The 19,511-nt window shown below is 45.7% G+C and overlaps 1 protein-coding gene across 6 annotated transcripts in view; it reads left to right on the top strand.

The window, feature by feature from the left end:
- FYB2 (FYN binding protein 2) overlaps positions 1–19,511 on the top strand; it is a 130,445-nt gene that overhangs the window by 27,813 nt on the left and 83,121 nt on the right. For 5 of the 6 annotated variants that reach the window (XR_006205977.1, XR_006205976.1, XM_042951745.1 and 2 more), the window contains exons 2-4: positions 5,919–6,660; positions 10,013–10,174; positions 13,343–13,376. Coding sequence is in view for 4 of the 6 variants with exons in the window: in XM_042951745.1 (XP_042807679.1) it covers positions 5,919–6,660; positions 10,013–10,174; positions 13,343–13,376 (938 nt within the window). In the remaining 2 variants the exon portion in view is untranslated. The remainder of the gene's footprint in view (positions 1–5,918; positions 6,661–10,012; positions 10,175–13,342; positions 13,377–19,511) is intronic. The other variant, XM_042951744.1, reaches the window with a different exon arrangement.

Here is a 19,511-nt window from a genome sequence, read left to right as displayed (position 1 = left end):
CTTTTTACTTGGCCAATTCTAGTAGCCTCCTAATTGGTTCCTGGTCTCTACCCTGCATGAGGCGGAAATCTCAGCCTGTTCTAGCCGTGTATAAAACTCATCAGTAACTCCCCATTTACTCTGAAGATTAAGCCCAATTACTTTAAGGAGACTTGCCCTCCACTCTCTTCAGACTCCCATACTGACACACTGGGGCTTCAGTAACATGGAATTGCTTATTCCTGTCTACACCATGCAGCTCCCCCCTGCCATGCCTTCTTTGTTCCTGCTCTTGTCGGAGCCACCTGTCCTGTCACCTTCATGTGCCTGCCTCTCCCAGCTGAGTCATCTTTAGGGAGCCCTCTTTGCACCCCGGCTGTCATCATGACCCTTTCTCTATGTTCTGATAGACATCATGCCATGTATCTAGAAATTGTCTCTCTTATACTAAAATGATCAGTTTGTGTCTGTTCCCTCATTCCACCACCTCTGAAAGGTCAGGAATTTTTTTTTTTTTTTAACTAACATCCAAGTTAGCATATGGTGCAATAATGATTTCAGGAGTAGACTCCTTAATGCCCATTACCCATTTAAGCCATCCCCCCACCCAAAACCCTTCCAGCAACCCTCAGTTAGTTCTCTGTATTTAAGAGTCTCTTAGATTTTGTCCCCCTCTCTGTTTTTATATTATTTGAAAGGTCAGGAATTTTTTTTAACTTACATCCAAGTTAGTTAGCATATGATGCAATAATGATTTCAGGATAGACTCCTTAATACCCATTACCCATTTAAGCCATCCCCCCACCCCAAACCCTTCCAGCAACCCTCAGTTAGTTCTCTGTATTTAAGAGTCTCTTAGATTTTGTCCCTCTCTCTGTTTTTATATTATTTTTACTTTCCTTCCCTTACGTTCATCTGTTTTGTTTCTTAAATTCCACCTGTGAGGGAAGTCATACGATACTTGTCTTTCTCTGACTAATTTTGCTTTGCATAATACACTCTAACTCCATTCATGTTGTTACAAATGGCAGGATTTTATTCTTTTTGATTGCCAAGCAATACTCCATTGTGTATATACATATGAAAGGTCAGGAATTCTCATTCATCGTTGCAACCCTCATGCCTAGCACATGGCAAGAAACCAATGACTATTTTGAGGTGACGTGAGTTGAATTGTGAGCAAACAGGAATTTGCTAGTTCAGGATATTGGGAGAAACGTGGGTGTTGCAGGCAGAGGAAAAAGCACACTCAAAGGTGCAAAAGCATGATAAAGCAAAACAGGTTTGGGAAGACATCAGTAATTTAGTGAGGCCAGAGGGAAGAAGGCATGATGAGGGAAGGGCCCGCTATCAGGTCGAAAGATGAACAGAGTTGGAATTGGGGAGGGCCTTTTGTGCTAAGCAAAAGAGTTCGAGCTTATTTGCAAACTTTGGGGAAGTCACGTTGAAGAATTCCAAACAGGGGACATACGTGATCATATGTGTGTTTGTCATCAGATCTGTCGAACAGCAGGGTAAGTGGTGGATTAGAGGGGCCTGGAGTAGAAGCAGACAGAGGAAGTCATGGCCACGCGTGAGGAGGACTCAGAGGCAGTGGCCGTGGCACGAAGAAGGGACAGGCTTGTGGGCTTCTTAAGACTTGACATTGACAGGATGTGGACACTGACCTGCTGTGGGCCCAGGAAAATGAGGCATGGCATGGCCCCTTGGGCACCTCCCCTCCCATCCTCATGCACCTTGCCTCATGCCCTCTGCCCTGACGCCCCCTCTATGGGTGATGAATAATCAGCAACGGAATGTGTCACGTCTCTTTCCCATAACAAAGAAAGTGAAGTCCAAATGTTAGTGCTGGAAGGGAACTTGGAGATCACGAGGGTCAACTGCTGCGTGTGATAGATGACTAAGCCCAGAGAAGGGAATGACTTCCCTATGGTGGCTCGGGAAGTCGCTGGTGGGAACTGAGCCACTCTTCACTAAACCAGCTATTTAATTCTCCACATGGCATTGGTCTCTAATATTTTCATGTGTATCTACTTATTTTCTGCCCCTCCCTGACATTAGAATGTAATATTTAAGAGCTGAGCCGTGTCTAACACAGTGTTTTGCCCACATCATAGACCTTGAATGAGCGTTTGTTTACGAAGGAGTGAACCAGGTTTAAGAAGGCTTGCTTCCTCCTGAACCAATGATCTTTACACAGGACTCTGGTCTGGAGGTTATCGGTCCATAATTTTATTTCCTGCTAGGGTTTATCCTAATCATTCCTGAAGAAACTAATATCTACCAACCAGTATACTTAGTTCATGTGGCTTCAGATAGTAAAGAGCCAAAAAATAGTCATCATGACTGCCTCACACCTATTGTGATAGCTACTATAAAAATAATATGCATTACAAGAATGTGGAGAAACTGGAACCCTACATACTGTTAGGAGGAATATAAAATGGTATCGCTGTTATGGAAAACAGCATGGTGGTTGCTCCAAAAATCAAAACCCAAGAGCACCTGGGTGGCTCAGTCAGTTAAATGTCCGACTTCGGCTCAGGTCATAATCTCACAGTCGTGAGTTCGAGCCCCACGTCAGGCTCTGGGCTGACAGCACAGAGCCTGCTTGGGATTCTGTCTCTCCCTCTCTGTCTCTGCTCCTTCCCCACTTACACACACACACTCACTCACTCTCTCTCTCTCTCTCTCTCAAAATAAAGAAATAAACTTAAAATTTTTTTAATATAAAAAAATGAAAAATAGAATTACTCTCTGATTCAGCAATTCCACTTGGGGTCAAACACCCAAAAGAATTGGAAGCACAGTCTCAGATATTTGCATATCCATCTTCTTAGGAGAGTTACTTAAAATATCTAAAAGGTGGAAGGAACCCAGGTGTCCACCCAATAGATGAATGGATGGACAATAAGTGGTACATAAATAGAATGATATATTATTCAGCCTTAAAAAGGAGAACACTTTGTCACCTGCTACAGCACGAATGAACCTGGAGGACAGTGTGCTAAGTGCAATGAGCCGGTCACAAAAATACTATGGTTCCACTTACGTGAGGTACGTGGAGTTGTCAAAACCAGAGACCAAGTAGCATGGTGGTTCCCGGGGGCCCGGGGTAGGGAGAGTGGAGAATTATTGTGTAATGGCTACGGATTTCCACTTCTGCACGATTCAAGGGGTTCTGGACATTCACAGCAACGCGAGTGCCCTTAATACCACTGAATTGTACACTTGAAAATGTTTAAGATGATAAATTTTAAGTTATGTGTATTTGACCATAATTTGAAAAAATATTAACCACTGAGGGGCGCCTGGGTGGCTCAGTCGGTTAAGCATCCGACTTCGGCTCAGGTCATGATCTTGTGGTTGGTGGGTTCGAGCCCTGCATCGGGCTCTGTGCTGACAGCTCAGAGCCTGGAGCCTGCTTCCGATTCTGTGTCTCCCTCTCTCTGCCCCTCGCCTGCTCACACTCTGTCTCTCTCTCAAAAATAAACATAAAAATTTTTTTTAAATTTCTTTAAACATTAACTACTGAGGTATGTGAAGCTATCTCCTTTGATCCTTACAATAACCTTGAACTGTTAGTAGAACTGTCCCATTTTATAGTGAGGAAAATAGGGCTCAAGGAAGTGGAGTGAATTGCCCAAGGCACATAACTAGAAAATGATGAAGCAGAGCCTCATACTCAGATCTCCTGGTTCCATGCCCAGTGCTGGCTGCTCCTACATCAGGGAGAGGAAGTGTAGTCGAATTAATGTGACTGCTGGTTGAAATAGAGGTAGGAAATCAACAGTTGGCAGTTTGTGGAGAAAGCTTTAAGTGTGTGTGTGTGTGTGTGTGTGTGTGTGTGTGTGTGTGAGTGAGAGAGAGAGAGAGAGAGGGGGGGGGGGAGGGAGGGAGGGAGACAGAAGGAGGGACGGAGAGGTGGGGGAGGGGAGAGAATAGGAGGGAGGGAAGGCTCAAGGGGAGAGCATGCAAGCAAGCTCCCAGACACCTGCTTTACACTTCTTCAACTTCCTTCCCTCCCTGAATCTTTGGAAAGCAGGTGTGAGTCAACTGTAAACACAGAGAAAAAGGTCAGCCGGCATTCCCTCAGATGGCAAAATCAAAAGTGGCTGGCGATGGGATTGTCTGTGTCCGCGCAGCTCCGCCCTTTAAAATGATCAGGAGAAGACAGTGGCTCTTTTTGAAATGGCTCCGTTAGCTGTTCTGGAACTCCATCTCCACCCCTTACTACCTCCTGGGAAAAGGAAGGATGACAAAACGCCCTTACAAAAGTAAATTAGATCCAGTGAGAGGAAGGGGGGACCGCTGGGAACAGCACTGAGCAGGAGACCAGCCCAATCCTACCTGCCTAGACCAGCTCCCTGTGTAATGCTGGGCACAGCCTTCCTCAGCCCCAAGGGTCGGGCTGCTATTAATACCATCATTTTCATATACTGAATTCAAACTGAATTGAGAAGGTAGAGCACACTGTCCCAGGGGGAGTCAAAAATACAAAAGGATCAGCTAGCCTCTTCGAAGTAGCTTTTATTTGTCACGGACTTAGGAGAATTGTGGGGGACGCTTTACATACAGCAGCCCTAACCCTTCTCGCACTTGACAACTTGTTTTTCTTTTTTTTTTTTTTTTTTTTTTTATTTATTTTTGGGACAGAGAGAGACAGAGCATGAACGGGGGAGGGGCAGAGAGAGAGGGAGACACAGAATCGGAAACAGGCTCCAGGCTCTGAGCCATCAGCCCAGAGCCTGACGCGGGGCTCGAACTCACGGACCGCGAGATCGTGACCTGGCTGAAGTCGGACGCTTAACCGACTGCGCCACCCAGGCGCCCCAACAACTTGTTTTTCTGATGAGACTACACCGATAGGTAATTTCCCACTTCCCAGAGTATTTGCCTAGATGATAAAGAACAGAGAATTTGTGTTTTTTTTTTTGTCTGATATCATTTCTAATATGATTTTTATTTTATTTTTTATTATTTTTTTAATATATGAAATTTATTGTCAAATTGGTTTCCATACAACACCCAGTGCTCATCCCAAAAGGTGCCCTCCTCAATGCCCATCACCCACCCTCCCCACCCTCCCACTCCCCATCAACCCTCAGTTTATTCTCAGTTTTTAAGAGTCTCTTATGCTTTGACTGTCTCTTACTCTAACCTCTTTTTTTTTTTTCCTTCCCCTCCCCCATGGGTTTCTGTTAAGTTTCTCAGGATCCACATGAGAGTGAAAACATATGGTATCTGTCTTTCTCAAGAACAGAGAATTTGAACATAACCTGTGTAGTTCCAAAGTTAAGTTCAACAGCCAAGTTGTACAGAGTCTGCAAGCACTAGGAGACAGGGAAGAAGTTAGCTCTTGCTATCAGCCCCAGGGAGAATTGTAATGGAGAAAGGTAGGCATTGGAGTTGCAAAAAAAACAAAACAAAACAAAAAATTGGACAGATAGAGGGTGCATTTTTTGAAGCAAGAACACACAAGCAGAGTCGGGGGTAATGGACATTACAGATTCTAGAAAATTATAAATATCCCTGTTTGGTTTAAGGGTAGTTGTGTTGGGTTGTGGCTGGAGACCATAATTCCACCACATCATGAAGAACTTTGAATGCTGTACTAAAGGGTTTAGAACTTAACTTGTATAGGCAGCAAGGAGCCCCCCAAAATTTGTATCAAGGGACTTATCAGCAACTGTCAGTATTCTCCTTTATAAGTATGCTTTACGTGTTGTGAAGAAATTAAACATAATCTGAAGTGTTTCAAAGAGGAGACATTTGTTTTCATTGCGTCTTACATAGACAATCACATTACCAGCCGACATGGCCCCCTAGGTAAGGAGTGGTGTTGTATCAGCACTTAGAACGCTTTGCATGCACAGTGAAATCAGCTAATCACACTGTTTTTTTCCTAGAATAAGACATTGTTTTCTTTTGTGCTTTAGGAAGGGTTAAGAAACTTCAAGGAACTTCGAGCCAAATTTCAAAAGTTTGATGTGCCCTCTCTTCCAAGACCTATATTCCCAGCAAGAATTTCTCAAAAGAGCGATATTGGAAACACACAGTCAACAGGTGTTTTGGCCAATGAGCAACCCCTCTTCTCCAACCACAGTCACCTCCCACTGTATTGTTCTAGCGGTGAACCCCAGCCTCTTCAACCCCAGGAAATGAAGTCCTCCCAGAGGAGCAAGATTCAGAGATGTTCTGATTCCTCAGAACCTCCAGAAGGGTCTACTGATTCTGCAGTAAAGTCAAAGAAGACTTCTCTGCTGTTAGATGTGAATCAGTCAAATGCTGACATAACCCATGAGAGGAATGTCATGGTGACTGACAGCTTCAAAGACAAGCTCTGGAATTGGGAGAAGGTTTCATCTCAGAAAAGTGGGATGTCTTCAGCCTTTGTCCTTGCCAGTCGTGGAAGAAGGGCCTCCCATCTGGAGGAGGAGAAAAGCATAGGGCTTGCTCCAGAGGTGCCCAGGGGGAAGCTAGAAACAGGAGGAGCCCAGACCCTTCCTTCCCAGAAGCACTTGATGACCCCCCAAAATTCACTTGCCTCCTTTCAAGATCCTACTTCTCTACTTTTTCAATGTGACAGGAAGAGCCTAGAAAGCCCCTATCCTGAGAGGAGCCCCATGAGGAACACCTGCCAGCCTGTCTATGAGAGTGAACTTGCCACCCAGGTCCCTGGTGAGAAAGTAATGCCTAAAGGAGGGGCCACTGTGTCTTTCTAATTTAGAGCCTCCTAGTGGTCATATGTGACCTGGGTGAGGTTTGCTCCGAACTCTAGAGCAGGTATGCGAGGCCCATCTGCTAACTTGTAATTTCAGGTTTGGGTAAAGTGCCTAATCTCCAGGAATCCTATTTAGAGATGATTTGGTCAAGTTTGGATTTGCCCTCCTAGCTCTACTTCTCACAAGATGCATGAACTTGGACAGTCGACTCAACCTCTTAGAGCCCAGTCTGCTCTCCTGTAAATCAGATCCATCACCAATCTGCCCCAGCTTGGTAAACAGCACAAACATCCTCCTAGTTGCTCAGGCCAAAAACCTAGGAACTGTGCTCTAGTCCTCTCTCTCTCATTCTCTGCATCCACTCCATCAGCAAACTCTTGGTTCCACCATGAAAATATGTTCTGAATCCCTCCACTTCTGTCCATTCCTGCCTTCTTTTCTTATTCACACCATCATCATCTCTCACCTGGACCACCGCAATGTTCCAGCTGGGTTCCCTGCTTCCATACTCTTGCCTCCTTTTATCCTATTCTCCTAGCGGGCACAGTGAACTTCTAACACATCAGTTGGATCACATCACTCCCCTGCTCAAATTCAGTTCCAGCAGTCTTATAGTGGCTGATGTGATTTGGCCCTTCCTACCTCTCTTACCCTCTCCTTTTACCACATGGGCCTTCTTGCTTTTCCTTAGATACACTAAGCTAGCTCCACCCCAGGGCCTTTGCACGTGCTGAGCACTCTGCCTGGAACATGCTTCCCCCAGGTCTTTGATGTCTCCCTCCCTCCCCTCCACCATGGTCTCTGCTCAGTGTCACCTGTTGTGAGTAGAATTTGTGAATCACCATCTAAAATAACTACCCTACCCCCATAAGTCTCTGTCTTCTTACCTTGATTTGGTTTTCCTCCTATCCCATCCTTACGTGGTATATTGTTGTATACCTGTTTGCTTACCTCAATAAAATGTGAGTTACATGAGGGTAAAAACTGTCTTCTTTACCACCATATCCCCAGCACCTAAAAGAGCAAGGCCAGGTTTGGTAGGTCCTCAAAAAGTATTTATTGGATGGGTGGATGGGTAGATGGGTGGGTAGAGGGATCTCCCGCATATGACTCTATATGGTGGATACAGACTGTCCAAGTTCATGCATCTTGTAAGAAGTAGAGATACGAGGGCAAATCCAAGCTTGCCCAAATCATCTCTCAATCGTGGTCTCTGATTTCATGGCTCTGCACCTTCTGGGTCCTGCTGATGTCTCTGACATACTCCTGTTTCTCTCCCCCTGGCTCATAATAGACACTGGATTTCTTGCTGTTCCTTGAAAAGACTTTATTATGCTCAGGACATTGACATTAGCTCTTCCTCTTCCTTGTTAGAGCCTTCCATAGCTGCATTTAGGTCTCAGTTCACATGACACTTTCACAGCTAATCCTTCTCTTTATCTGAAGAAGTTAGTTCAGTTCCCACTCTTGCCTATCAGCCTGGTGGATCTCTTTCATAGAACCCGCAGGTCTCTGTGATTACCTTTATTTGTTTGCGTGTTTATCATCAGTCTCCTCCTGTTAGAATGAAAATTCCTGAGGGCAAGGCTTGATCTCTTCTTGTTCTTAACTCCATACCCAGCTGTTAGAACAGTGCCTGGAATATAGTAGATAATTAGTTATTGGTGAAGGGATGGGGCAGGAGGATGGTTCGTCTACCTGACTGAGCTGTTGAGGGGATTAAATGAGAGAACCCATGCCCTTGGCTTAGCACAGCACCTGGTAAAACTTAGGAACCCAGTTGGTAAGTGATCATTCATTTTCGCTACATCTCCTTAATTTGATAAAGACTGAAATTTCTGATGTTGCAACTTATCATTACAATTATAATTATAATCCATAGGTGCCTACGAAGGGGTATCTGGGTGGCTCAGTCGGTTGAGTGTCCGACTTCACCTCAGGTCATGATCTCGCGGTTCATGAGTTCAAGCCCCATATCGGGCTCGTTACTGTCAGCCTGTCAGTGCAGAGCCCGCTTTGGATCCTCTGTCCCCCCTGTCTCTGCCCCTCCCCCACTCGCACTCTCCCAAAATTAAAAAAAAAAAAAAAAAAAAAAAGCCTAGGAAGAGAGGAGCTTGGTCCTGGCTGATATAACCCCTCCTGGTGGGGTACGAGGGGGCTGTCCTCCCAGCTCCCAGAGTGGGCAGCAGGGCTCTGAGGCAGTTGCAATGAGGGATTTGTACACTGGCTGCCATATTTAGTTTTAGCATGGATAGTCCATGTACTGAACCACTGTATTATGTGAAGCAAAAACAAGGCTCTTGGGTCATACAAGATGTTGTGCTGTGAAGCGTTAGAGGCAGATACGGTTTTCACATATAATATTGGGATTTCTGTTGGAGTTTGGCTTCTGAGTACAGAAGGACAAAATGTAGGCAATTTCTGTCTCAGAAAATTCCAGGACGCAAAACCATACAATCCACAGGTGCCCACATACCATAAACTTAGCCTTGAAGCTTGTCCCAGACTGTGAGCCCTGGAAATCAGAGATCAATTCTTACTCCTCTTTATAGCCCCCGTGTTATTTGCATGTCATAAGTGCTTGATGGAACCTTTCAGGGAGTAGTCACCATGCATTTTCTTGGAAGTAGGTTCTCTGCCTGATGCTGGCAGGAGAGCAATATGGCCTTGTCCCTGTGCATGAGGAGCCGACCCTCAATAGTAAGATAGACTGGCGGCCCCTCTAATATGCCACCACACTGGCGGAGAGGTGTTAATGATACGTTGTGGAGATACAAAACAGTTGTGGAGGTTAATTCTCACCTCGATTTTGAAATCAATGAAACCTTCCCAGAGGAGGTGTCATTGGAGCAGGGCCTTAAACGAGTCAGAGCTTGCCAAGAAGGAAGTGAGGGAACAGCATTCCAGAACCAGGAATGGCATGAGCAAAGTCTTGGATACAGGATGACTTTTTAAATCAAATTCAGACAACTGAGAAGCCATTGGTATGAGTGAAAGATATTTGGGCTGAGGTCAGAAAAGGATACTAAAGTGTAATAAAAGAATCTGGAAGTGTGGATGGGGGGCCATGTTGTAGGAACATGCCAGAGGATGGAGTACCTAAATGGATGTCATGCTGATGAAGCCAGGCTTCGTCCTCTGGGCAGCAGGCTAGTGACATGATCAGGTTTGCATTTTGATCAGGGCACCCTGGCCAGTAGGACAGATCTAGACAAGAAGGGAGAGAGACTGGCCAGTTTCACCCAAGAAGCCATGAAATGGAAAATAGTAATAAAATAACTCACTTTTTTTTTTAAATCTCTGCTCAGAGAAACAGCCAGATGACAGGCATCACCAACTTCTCAAAACGAAGCCACTGCCTTCCATCAAGTCCCTGGGTCCTCCTCCCCCAAAGCCTCCGAAGCCCCCAGCCGTGAACCTCCAGGCCTTCCAGAGGCAGGCAGCTGTAATTGCTAAGACCCACACAGAAGGTAAGAAAATGCACAGGTCCCCTGCAGGCAGCCAGCCAGGGGCCAGTGGAAGACATGGCTCCAGTGCCCACATCCCTCCCCCCCTCCCCAGCCCCCCACCGGCCCCCATTGCCTCCCTCTTCCTGTCAGCTCCCAGGTGATAATGCCGAACTGCTTTTCCATGGGGCCGGATGTCCATCACTGCTTATTTTCACGTGGAGGCCGTGGCAGCTTGCCCGTGAAATATGACAGATCTGCAGGAATTGGCCCCTTATCGCTCCTGGGCCAGCCCGCTTCCCCTGAGAGCATTGCATTTGATCACCGGGAAGCTGTCCAAGAGGAAGAAAACGAAAAGTAGTCAAGCAGGGAGCAGGGAGCTTTTGTGATTCCTACAAAGCCTGTGTTGTCAACACAATCAGGGCGGTAGGAGGGAGGAGGGAATGAAAAGGGAAGAAAATCAGCGTGAACTTGACGGGTGATCCTAATGTGGGTCCCTCAGGCCTGTGTGATCGGCCTTCTGTAACTAGTCCAAGGGCCCCACCCCTGCCCCCCACCACTGGCCCTTTGCAGGAACTGAGGAGTCCTCGGAAGCCATTTTTCTGTACTGTTCTGAGTCTTCGTCCTCTGCTTAGAGGAATACCTTCTCATCCCCTCGCAGCCGCCCCGTGGTCTGATCCTGTTGACACTTCAAAGGCCTTTGTTTATGTTTGCTCTAATGAAACTCGAGATGAACGCCCTCTTTGGGGTGACACCTCATGCTGTGCTAACTTTGGTTTTACCGTGGCCGCGAGTGCCAGCAGACCTTGCGCCTTGTTCACGTGACGGCTCTCGGAACACCCTCGGTTAAATTTCTTGAACGCATTGGTTCTCAAACTTCAGCCTCTGCCGGAATCAGCTAGGGGACTTGTCGAAACACCGATCACAGGGCCCCACTCCCAGAGCGTCTGATTTATTTGGTGTGCATTGGGTACCCCAGAATTGGCCTTTGTGACGAGGTCCCCAGGAGATGCTGATGCTTTGGGTCCAGTGACCACATTTTGAGAATCACTGCTGCAATCCTCTTCTGTCTGATCCTGAGAGGAAACTCTCTATGAGGATGTAGAGCCCTGGTGCGTGGACCTGATCTCAGCTGGTCGGCCGGAGACACCCCCACCCCCTCCCCACCCCACCGAGCGCGGACCCCAGCCCCCGGTCCCATTTCTGCTCCACCAAGATGAAAGAAACCATCACAAACCAGGAGGAACTTGCACTGGCAAGCACAGGTGCACATTGGTGGGAAAGGAACTGCTCCCCGAAAGAAGATGGTTCATAGAAGAGCTACAGGAGATGATAAAAATGTCAGTTCTCCTTAAAGAAGTTAGGGGCAAACAGTAGCTCTGATGAGTCAAAGAAGTGACTGTGTTCGCAAACCGAGGAAGGGTGATCCGCTTTTGTGACCCTAGAGTTCGGGCGCCTGGGGCAGCGAGCGCTTTCACCATCAAGGGCCAAGTGGAGATAAAGCAGCTTGTGCCCACAGTCTACCACCCACTACTGAAGAGGAGGAGGAGGAGGAGGAGGAAGTTGCAGGTCACGTGGAGCGTTTTGATGAAGCTTCCAAGAAGGAAGCAAACTGAAAGGAGTCAACTTCTGAAGGAGATAGGACTTGAAGAAGTTACCAGGAGCTGCTCTTTTTTAGATTATGAGTGCTTTTTAAACTTTTGTTCACGGGGGCACCTGGGTGGCTCAGTTGATTAAGCGTCCGACTTGGGCTCAGGTCACGATCTCACGGGTCCGTGAGTTCGAGCCCCATGTCGGGCTCTGTGCTGACAGCTCAGAGCCTGGAGCCTGCTTCCGATTCTGTGCCTCCCTCTCTCTCTGCCCCTCCCCCACTTTCTCTTTCTGTCTCTCAAAAAAAATGAATAAACATTAAAAAAAATTAACATCCTGTTCATGGATCTGATAAAATCTAGATCTCTAATGTTTTTAAGCTCCAGCCCCTTGGACAGTGCAACTCTGTTCAGTATTTGCTTAGACACAATTCATTCTTGGCAACTAATGAAGCTGAAGAAGCCCGGGAATGAAGTTTGAAACAAAGTTAATAAAGTTCTTTGCCTAGTGGAAAAAAAAAAAAGAAAAAGAAATAGAGCTTTTATAAGTAGACGTTAATAATAATTTGGCCACCTCCATAACAGAGAAAGCTAAGTATGATTTTTTAAAGCACAGAATCATTCAGACCTCAAACACTCCCAAAGCGAAGAAGTCTGTCAGAGAACATAGAACAAAGCACCAAGTGTTTTGAAACAAAATGGGCTTTGTGAACCCCAGCTCCCCAGTCGCTAGCTATTTAGGCCTGGGCATGTTATTCACTGAGCCTCATTGTCCTTATCTGTAAAATGGGGATGACAGTAACACTCCTCGCCTGATGTCTGTGAGGATAAATGAGATGAGTCATGGAAAGAGTGGAAACAATGTTTGGCACACCAGTATGTGCTCCATAAATGCAATGTTATCATTGTTTCAAGTTTGTGTTGAGCAGCTACACTCTTGTTGCCCTGGGCCCTGTGATAGACCCAAGACATAGAGACCCCACACACAAGTTCTGGTACTCCAGAAGGTCAAAGTCTAACACAGAAGACCAAGAGAAGACTCATAAAGAAGCACCATAGGTGTACCCGGGGGGCTCAGTTAAGCATCCAACTTCAGCTCAGGTCATTATCTCGTGGTTCCTGAGTTCCAGCCCCTTGTCAGGCTCTGTGCTGACAGCTTGGAGCCTGGAGCCTGCTTTGGATTCTGTGTCTCCCTTCCTTTCTGCCCCTCCCCTGCTCATATCTCTCTATTTATCTCTGTCTCTCTCTCTCTCTCTCTCTCTCTGTCTGTCTCTCTCTCTCTCTCTCTGTCTCTCTCTCTCTCTCTCTGTCTCTCTCTCTCTCTCTCTCTGTCTCTCTCTCTCTCTCTCTCTCTCTCTCTCACTCACTCACTCACTCACTCACTCACTCATACACACACACACACACACAGTACCATGAAGTGTAGGTGAATGCTGGACTGCAGGACCCAGGGTCCCCTGGGTGCTGGGGAGGGGGGAGGCGGTTTGGGTCACCAGTGAGTTGTGGCTCCTCACTTTGTCTCTGGGATGAGGGCCTTGCACAAAGTTTGCTTTAATCAGGCTGCCACCTATGCACCTTCTCACTCTCCCTCTTGCTCTTGCAGCAGCTGTGGAAGAGGGCTGCCTGCCTCCAGAGTGGTGAGTACCTGCTTCTTAATTGGGCAGGAGCACAGCGCATGTAGCCATTGACAAGGCTGCTTAACCTGCCTGAGAGCAGGCAGTAAGTCCACGCCAGGTGTCTCTATTTCTCCGAAGGGTTGCAGGAAGAACAGATTTATAAGCAACAAGCTGCAACTTTTGTTTTAGAGGAGAGATTAAATAAACTGCATTTAACTGCTGTGCTGACAAGAAGTTGCAAAGATGGTCCTCTGAGGGACTTTTATTTATTATACAGTTGGGTTCAGTAAATTGGAACATCAGCTTCCATAGTAATAAATTGAATTAGAGGCTACAGAATGCTGTGGGCAGCTGGCGTGGTGTTAGGAATCGGTAATGGGACAAAGGACCTACTGTTTTTGTTGTGCTTGTTCTGAGAATTTTGCCATGGAAGTGTCAGTTCATTAATTCACTCGACCAAATACTATCTGTGCAGCCCTTTGAGGTGTCGTGCGTTGAGCTGGCTACTTTATGCAGATTTTCTCACTTCCTTTTCTCAAGGCTGCAAAATGGCTGCCGCTGTCCTCATTGTCTAGCCGAAGACACTTGGGCTCAGAAAGTTTGGCCATTTGCAGAACCATGATTCCAACCCATAGACGCCCAAACTATTTTTTCTATCGAATATAAGGGAAATAAGATGGTGTAAGTCTGAGGTGTGCAAGATGTTAGCATGACACATTTGTAAATTGCAGTATGACTGCTTCAGTAGTTAGCTGATGCCTTTTTCACCTCGCGTAATGCTCGTTTCTCTTTTGTGTTGAAAACAGTTACAATCTCATCTCTTGGCAACTTTAAAATTTACAATAAAACACTTTTTGCTGTAGTCACTATTTGCACATTAGATCTCTGGAACTTCCTTATCTACTAGTTATAAGTTTGTACCGTAAATAACATCTCCCCACCTCACCCACCCCTCAGCCTCTGGTAACCACTCTTTACTCTCTGTTTTTACGAGTTTCGTTTTGTTTTGTTTTTTTTAGATTTCTCATCTAAGTGATACCATACGATAATTGTTTTTTCTCTGTCTGATTTATCTCACTTTTCCTAATGCCATCAAGGTCCGTCCATGTTGTCACTGATGGCAGGATTGTCTCCTTTCTTGTGGCTGAATAACATCCTGCCGTACATAGAGGGCACATCTTTATCCATTCATCTTTTGGTGGACGCTTAGGTTGTTTCCACATCTTGCCTATTGTGATATTAACAGGAGTGTAGAGGTATCTCTTCAAGATGCTAATGTCATTTCCTTCAGATACATACCCAGGAGTGGGAGTGCTGGATCATATGACAGGTCAATTCTTAATTGAACCCCTATACTCTTTTCCATAATGGCTGTACGAACAGGTGTGCCCAAACTCTTTTGATTGTATCAACCTCACCTCCCTCACAAATAGGTTCCTTTTCTCAAGAAGGTCAGCCTTGGAAGAAGCAGCAAACATAAAAACCAATCCCCACATTATTTACCAAACGTTTATAAGACTAGAATGTGTTAATTTTCCTAATAGAGGAATGTACAAGATTGAGAGGTTGCACAAATATGGGAGTGATCACTTGTCCTTGGGAGGGGTCAGTGAAGCCTTTATAGAAAACGTATCAGTTTTCTATTGCTACAGTCATATTCCATAATACACAACAAAGTATCAACAGCACACACAAAAGTGTGGGTGAAGCTGATCTGGGCTGGGCTCAGCTGGTGGTGTTAGTATGTTGCAGATTCCCTAGGCAGTTTCCCTGATATTGCCTGGGGTTGCTACCCTTGTCTGGGGGTCAGCCTGCAGTTGGCGGATGTAGGATTGCCTTGGCTGGCATGAGTGGGGCAACCTGACTTCACACCGTCTGCCTCACCCTCCAGCAAACTGGCTGAGGAACAACCTACAGTCACAGCAGACAAGACCATCCCAGTTGCACAAACACTTTTCAGACTCTGCTGTATCACATTTGCTCACATCCTATGGGTCAAAGCAAGTCACGTGGCCCAGCTTCAGCATGGGAGGACACCACAACTTTACCTAAAAAAAAAAAAGGGGGGGGGCAGGGATCCAAGAAGGAGTGAAGAATAGGGGTGTACATCCAATCAGCCTGTCACTGAAGAGGAAACATTTGCCGTGAGTACTGAGGATAGACATTGGCTGGATGACGTGGGGAAGGGCACGATAGGCAGAGGCAGGAGCTGTGGGGAAACGGGTATTCTCTGTGAAAACTAGAAATAGGTTAGTAGAATTGGTGTGGGAAGGGTAGTTTGGAATGAAAAGAAATGGTATTGTGGAGGTAAACAGGAGCCAAATCTTAGTAAGATGAGACCATCTTGTTCACCAAGGAACTGACCATCTGGTGTTGGGCATATGGTCCACCTGCTCCAGGAACTCCTAGTTTAGCTCCCCAGTTGAAAGAGTTAAATGACAGCACAGGGAAGGTGAGTGGAGCCACATTCTATGTGCGTTTTTGTGAAAGAGAAAAAGCAATTTAGACAGCTGAGGCAATGAGTTGTACTGTTTACTCAATGAACATGGGCCCCAGGGTGACCGTGTGAGGGGACAATATAACTCTGCTGTGCACTGAGTCAATCTTGGTTCCCTCGTGACTCACCTTCTCTGAGCTTCTCAACGTGATGATACGTGTGCTGTGATTGAGGTATGTAACCAGATACGCATTCTTCCTACGGTCTGCCTCCGACCTCAGCTGAGTTCTTCTCTGGCACTTTCATCAAAGGCAGTGGTCTGTTTCAATATGGAGGCTAAACTCGCTTGCTGGCCACATATTGGGAAACAGTGGGGAGTCTCTAATGTGACACCTCTTTCCTGAGGGACCCGGAAGGGCAGTTGGACTGTCGGGTCCTTTCACACTGACTTTAGAACCCGACCATCATCAGAAATGAGGTTCACTGTACCGCAGTTACAGTAGGGTCCATGGTGATGTACGAGTACCAAGCAAAAGGGACAAAGAGGAACCGGCATACTTAGGGGCTGCTTCATGGAGGATGGAAGCTCTTGAGATGGCTACTGTGTGATGGGTCAGGATTAAATAGGTACGCGTATTCCCTCTTGTGAGACTGTACAGTGGGTGAGGGCAGGGTACTGTTCCCAGAAATCACCACATTCCTGACTGGATGGATGGATGGATGGACCCAGGGATGCTCAGGAAAGAGACAGAATGTGACTGAAAACAAGGCAGTAGTACAAAAGTGGGGGATAAACAGACACAGAGTATTCTGATGTGGAAGAGTAAGAGCTGAGATTGGATCCTAAAGTTAATTAGGTGCCGGGCTGAGAAGTTGGGACTTTAGCTGGTCAGTGATGTGTTTATTTTTAAAAAAAATTTTGTTTATTTTTGAGAGAGAGACAGAGTGCAAGCAGGGGAGGGGTAGAGAGAGAGGGAGACACAGAATCGGAAGCGGGCTCCAGGCTCTGAGCTGTCAGCGCAGTGCCCGACACGGGGCATGAACAGTGAACCGTGAGATCATGACCTGAGCCGAAGTCAGACGCTTAGCCGACTGAGCCACGTAGGCGCCCCAGTGATGTGTTAGCTCAAACACGTAAATGCAATGATGCTGAACAGCGTTAGATCCAACTTCCATGGAAACTGGCACTTGTTTGGAAAGAACATCTTCCACATTCATGGTATTGATCTTCAGTACAAATAATAGATTCGAAGCAATACATGGGGTGTCATTACTGGGAGTGGACCTGGCAATTGTTAGATGTAGCAGGCCACGTAGCGTAATATTAACAAGTCTGGGGGTTTTAGTCCGAGGCCTACCACTTAACACCTGCATAACCTTGGACAAATGCCTTGACCTCTGCAGACCTTAGTTTCTACTCACGTAAAGTGGGAGGCTGATAGGATCTAACTCATACAGGTATGGCAGATGTTAAATAATGATTGTAGGGTGTTGAGTGCAATGCCAAGCATCTAGAGAGTGTTCAATAAAGCTTGCTTGGCTATTGTTGAACCCCCCTCCAAAGGCAAGAATCCATGCTCAGAAACTTAGTCTCTTAAAAAATCCTTTGATGGTGAGCTCATTACCAGAAGAGTCCCATATTTTTCTTGTTGAGGCACATTTTATTCATTCATCCTATGTTTATTGATTTATATGCCAAGCCCTCTTACATACATTGAGAATATGGAATTGTATAGACAAAGGTTTCCTACATGCAGGTACATATACATACACACATGTGACACATTTGTCTTCTGTATTCAAAAGTCCGAGTTGGGCTGGGGCCACAAATGACCTCCCTACCCCTAGCCATCTGTCCAAGATCTACTCATTGGTACTGTAAACAGGGTCTTGACCCCTTCCTTACGTGACTGCTTTTAAGACCTCTAAGGGATACATCGTGTTAAATAAAACTTTCATCGTTTTCAACCATTACTCACAAAACAGGAGTCTGTAGCTGTACTTTTATGGATATATGTTTTAATCATCTTGTTAGAAACTCAGCGCATTTACAGTAGCCACTGACTTTTGAACCTCTTTATGTTGTGTGTTAAAGATGAGAAGCAGCATTGTGTAATGCAACATGGTCAAGTCTGGAGTCACATTCCCATAGAGTCAAATGCTTCCTCTCCACCTGTGACAGCTCAGAGCTTTGCTATATGCGTCTGTAAGGTGGACACAGTAATACTTCTTCACTGACTATCACGGAGACTAAATGAAATAACATGTATGAAGCGTGGAGTACACAGAGGATGCTTAGTAAGTCTTGGTTTTTCAACCCTTGGCCTCTCCATTCCTTGTTATCTCTGGAATAAATATCTCGTTAGTTCCCAACAGTGGAATGACTCGTTGGAGGTTGTTCTTTGTCATCACTCTTTCAGGAGAGCCAAGCTGGCTGGCATCCCTCTTGACTAAGCAGCCCCTATTTGTGTGAGCAAAGCAGGTTAGTCCCAGGGCAGCAATTAGCACTGGGTCTCTGTCAGTACTTAGCAGAGTTGGCTAATATTTTATTCATTAGCTATAAATATGGCTTTGCTCCCATTAAGAAGTGTCAGGGGGTAGTCCTGACTCAGGAAATCTCTGGCTCAAACACTAAAAAAGAGAGAGCCTGCTTATTTCAGGAGAGAAGACTCATACAGTATGGTGTTTCGCAGGTGAGGGTCTGTGGGTGGGTCCCAGGAGTCCACCATTTTCTCTCCTGAACTTTTTGATTTTGTGTCTTCATTTTAATGATAGTCTTTAAAAGATAACATAAGCTTATTTTGAATATTCCTGATGATCTCTTTCATCCTAATGTTTTGTAACATGCTTTTATATTTGCATTCTGGTATTTCTACCCCATGTAGAGTGAGAAACACAGATGTCTTATAGGGCTGAGCGGATTATGTCACTACATCTAGGACATGCGTTACATGACGGGGAAGGATAGATCCTGTGGAAATGGGAATAAATGCCTTACCTAAGGCATTCATGTAAAATACTGATAATAACAGAACAAGCCCACGGTGGTCAAGCAAAATGCGTCTGTAGTCTTTATTTGAATAGTGGTGAGTGCCATAAAGCAAATTAACGAGAGCATTCGAATAGTAACTAGGATATAGGAAGTGTAGGATGATCAAGAGAGGCCAGACGTGGTGATATTCAGGATGAGACCTGCATGATGAGGGACGCAGTCATGAAAGGTCTAGGAGATGGATGTGCCAGGAGAGGGAATGGGGTCTCAAGGGAGAACTCCATCTGCACATTGAGAGAACCAGCAAGGAGGGAGCACAGTGGGCTGGTGCAGTGATGGTCTTGAGAGCCATGGAGTGAATTTGGATTTTGCTCTAAATATGCTGGGAAGCCACGGGAGTTTTATGCCAGGGAGTGACATGTGCTGACATTTATTTTGTAAAGATCACTTGGGATGCTGTATAAATAATAAACTTAGTATGGAGACCGGTAGAAACAGAACGACAGCTTCAGAAGCCATTGCAACAGCAAAAGAGTGACGATAACAACAAATGCAAGCAATCAGCATTCATATTTTACGTGTTCTAAGTTCTTCACACGTATGGTTCCATTTATGACAGTCTGAAGAGGTAGATGATATCCAGTTTTATAGATGAGGAAACTGAGAAGGAGATTAAATCGCTTGATATGGACAAAGTGGTAGAAATGGAGATTTAACAAAATGAAGG

This window comes from Panthera leo, chromosome C1 (assembly GCF_018350215.1).
Source record: "Panthera leo isolate Ple1 chromosome C1, P.leo_Ple1_pat1.1, whole genome shotgun sequence".
In the NCBI taxonomy this organism is placed as follows: Eukaryota; Metazoa; Chordata; class Mammalia; order Carnivora; family Felidae; genus Panthera; species Panthera leo.
The sequence above is the reverse complement of the archived record's forward strand: the minus strand, read 5'-3'. Positions and strand labels throughout refer to the sequence as shown.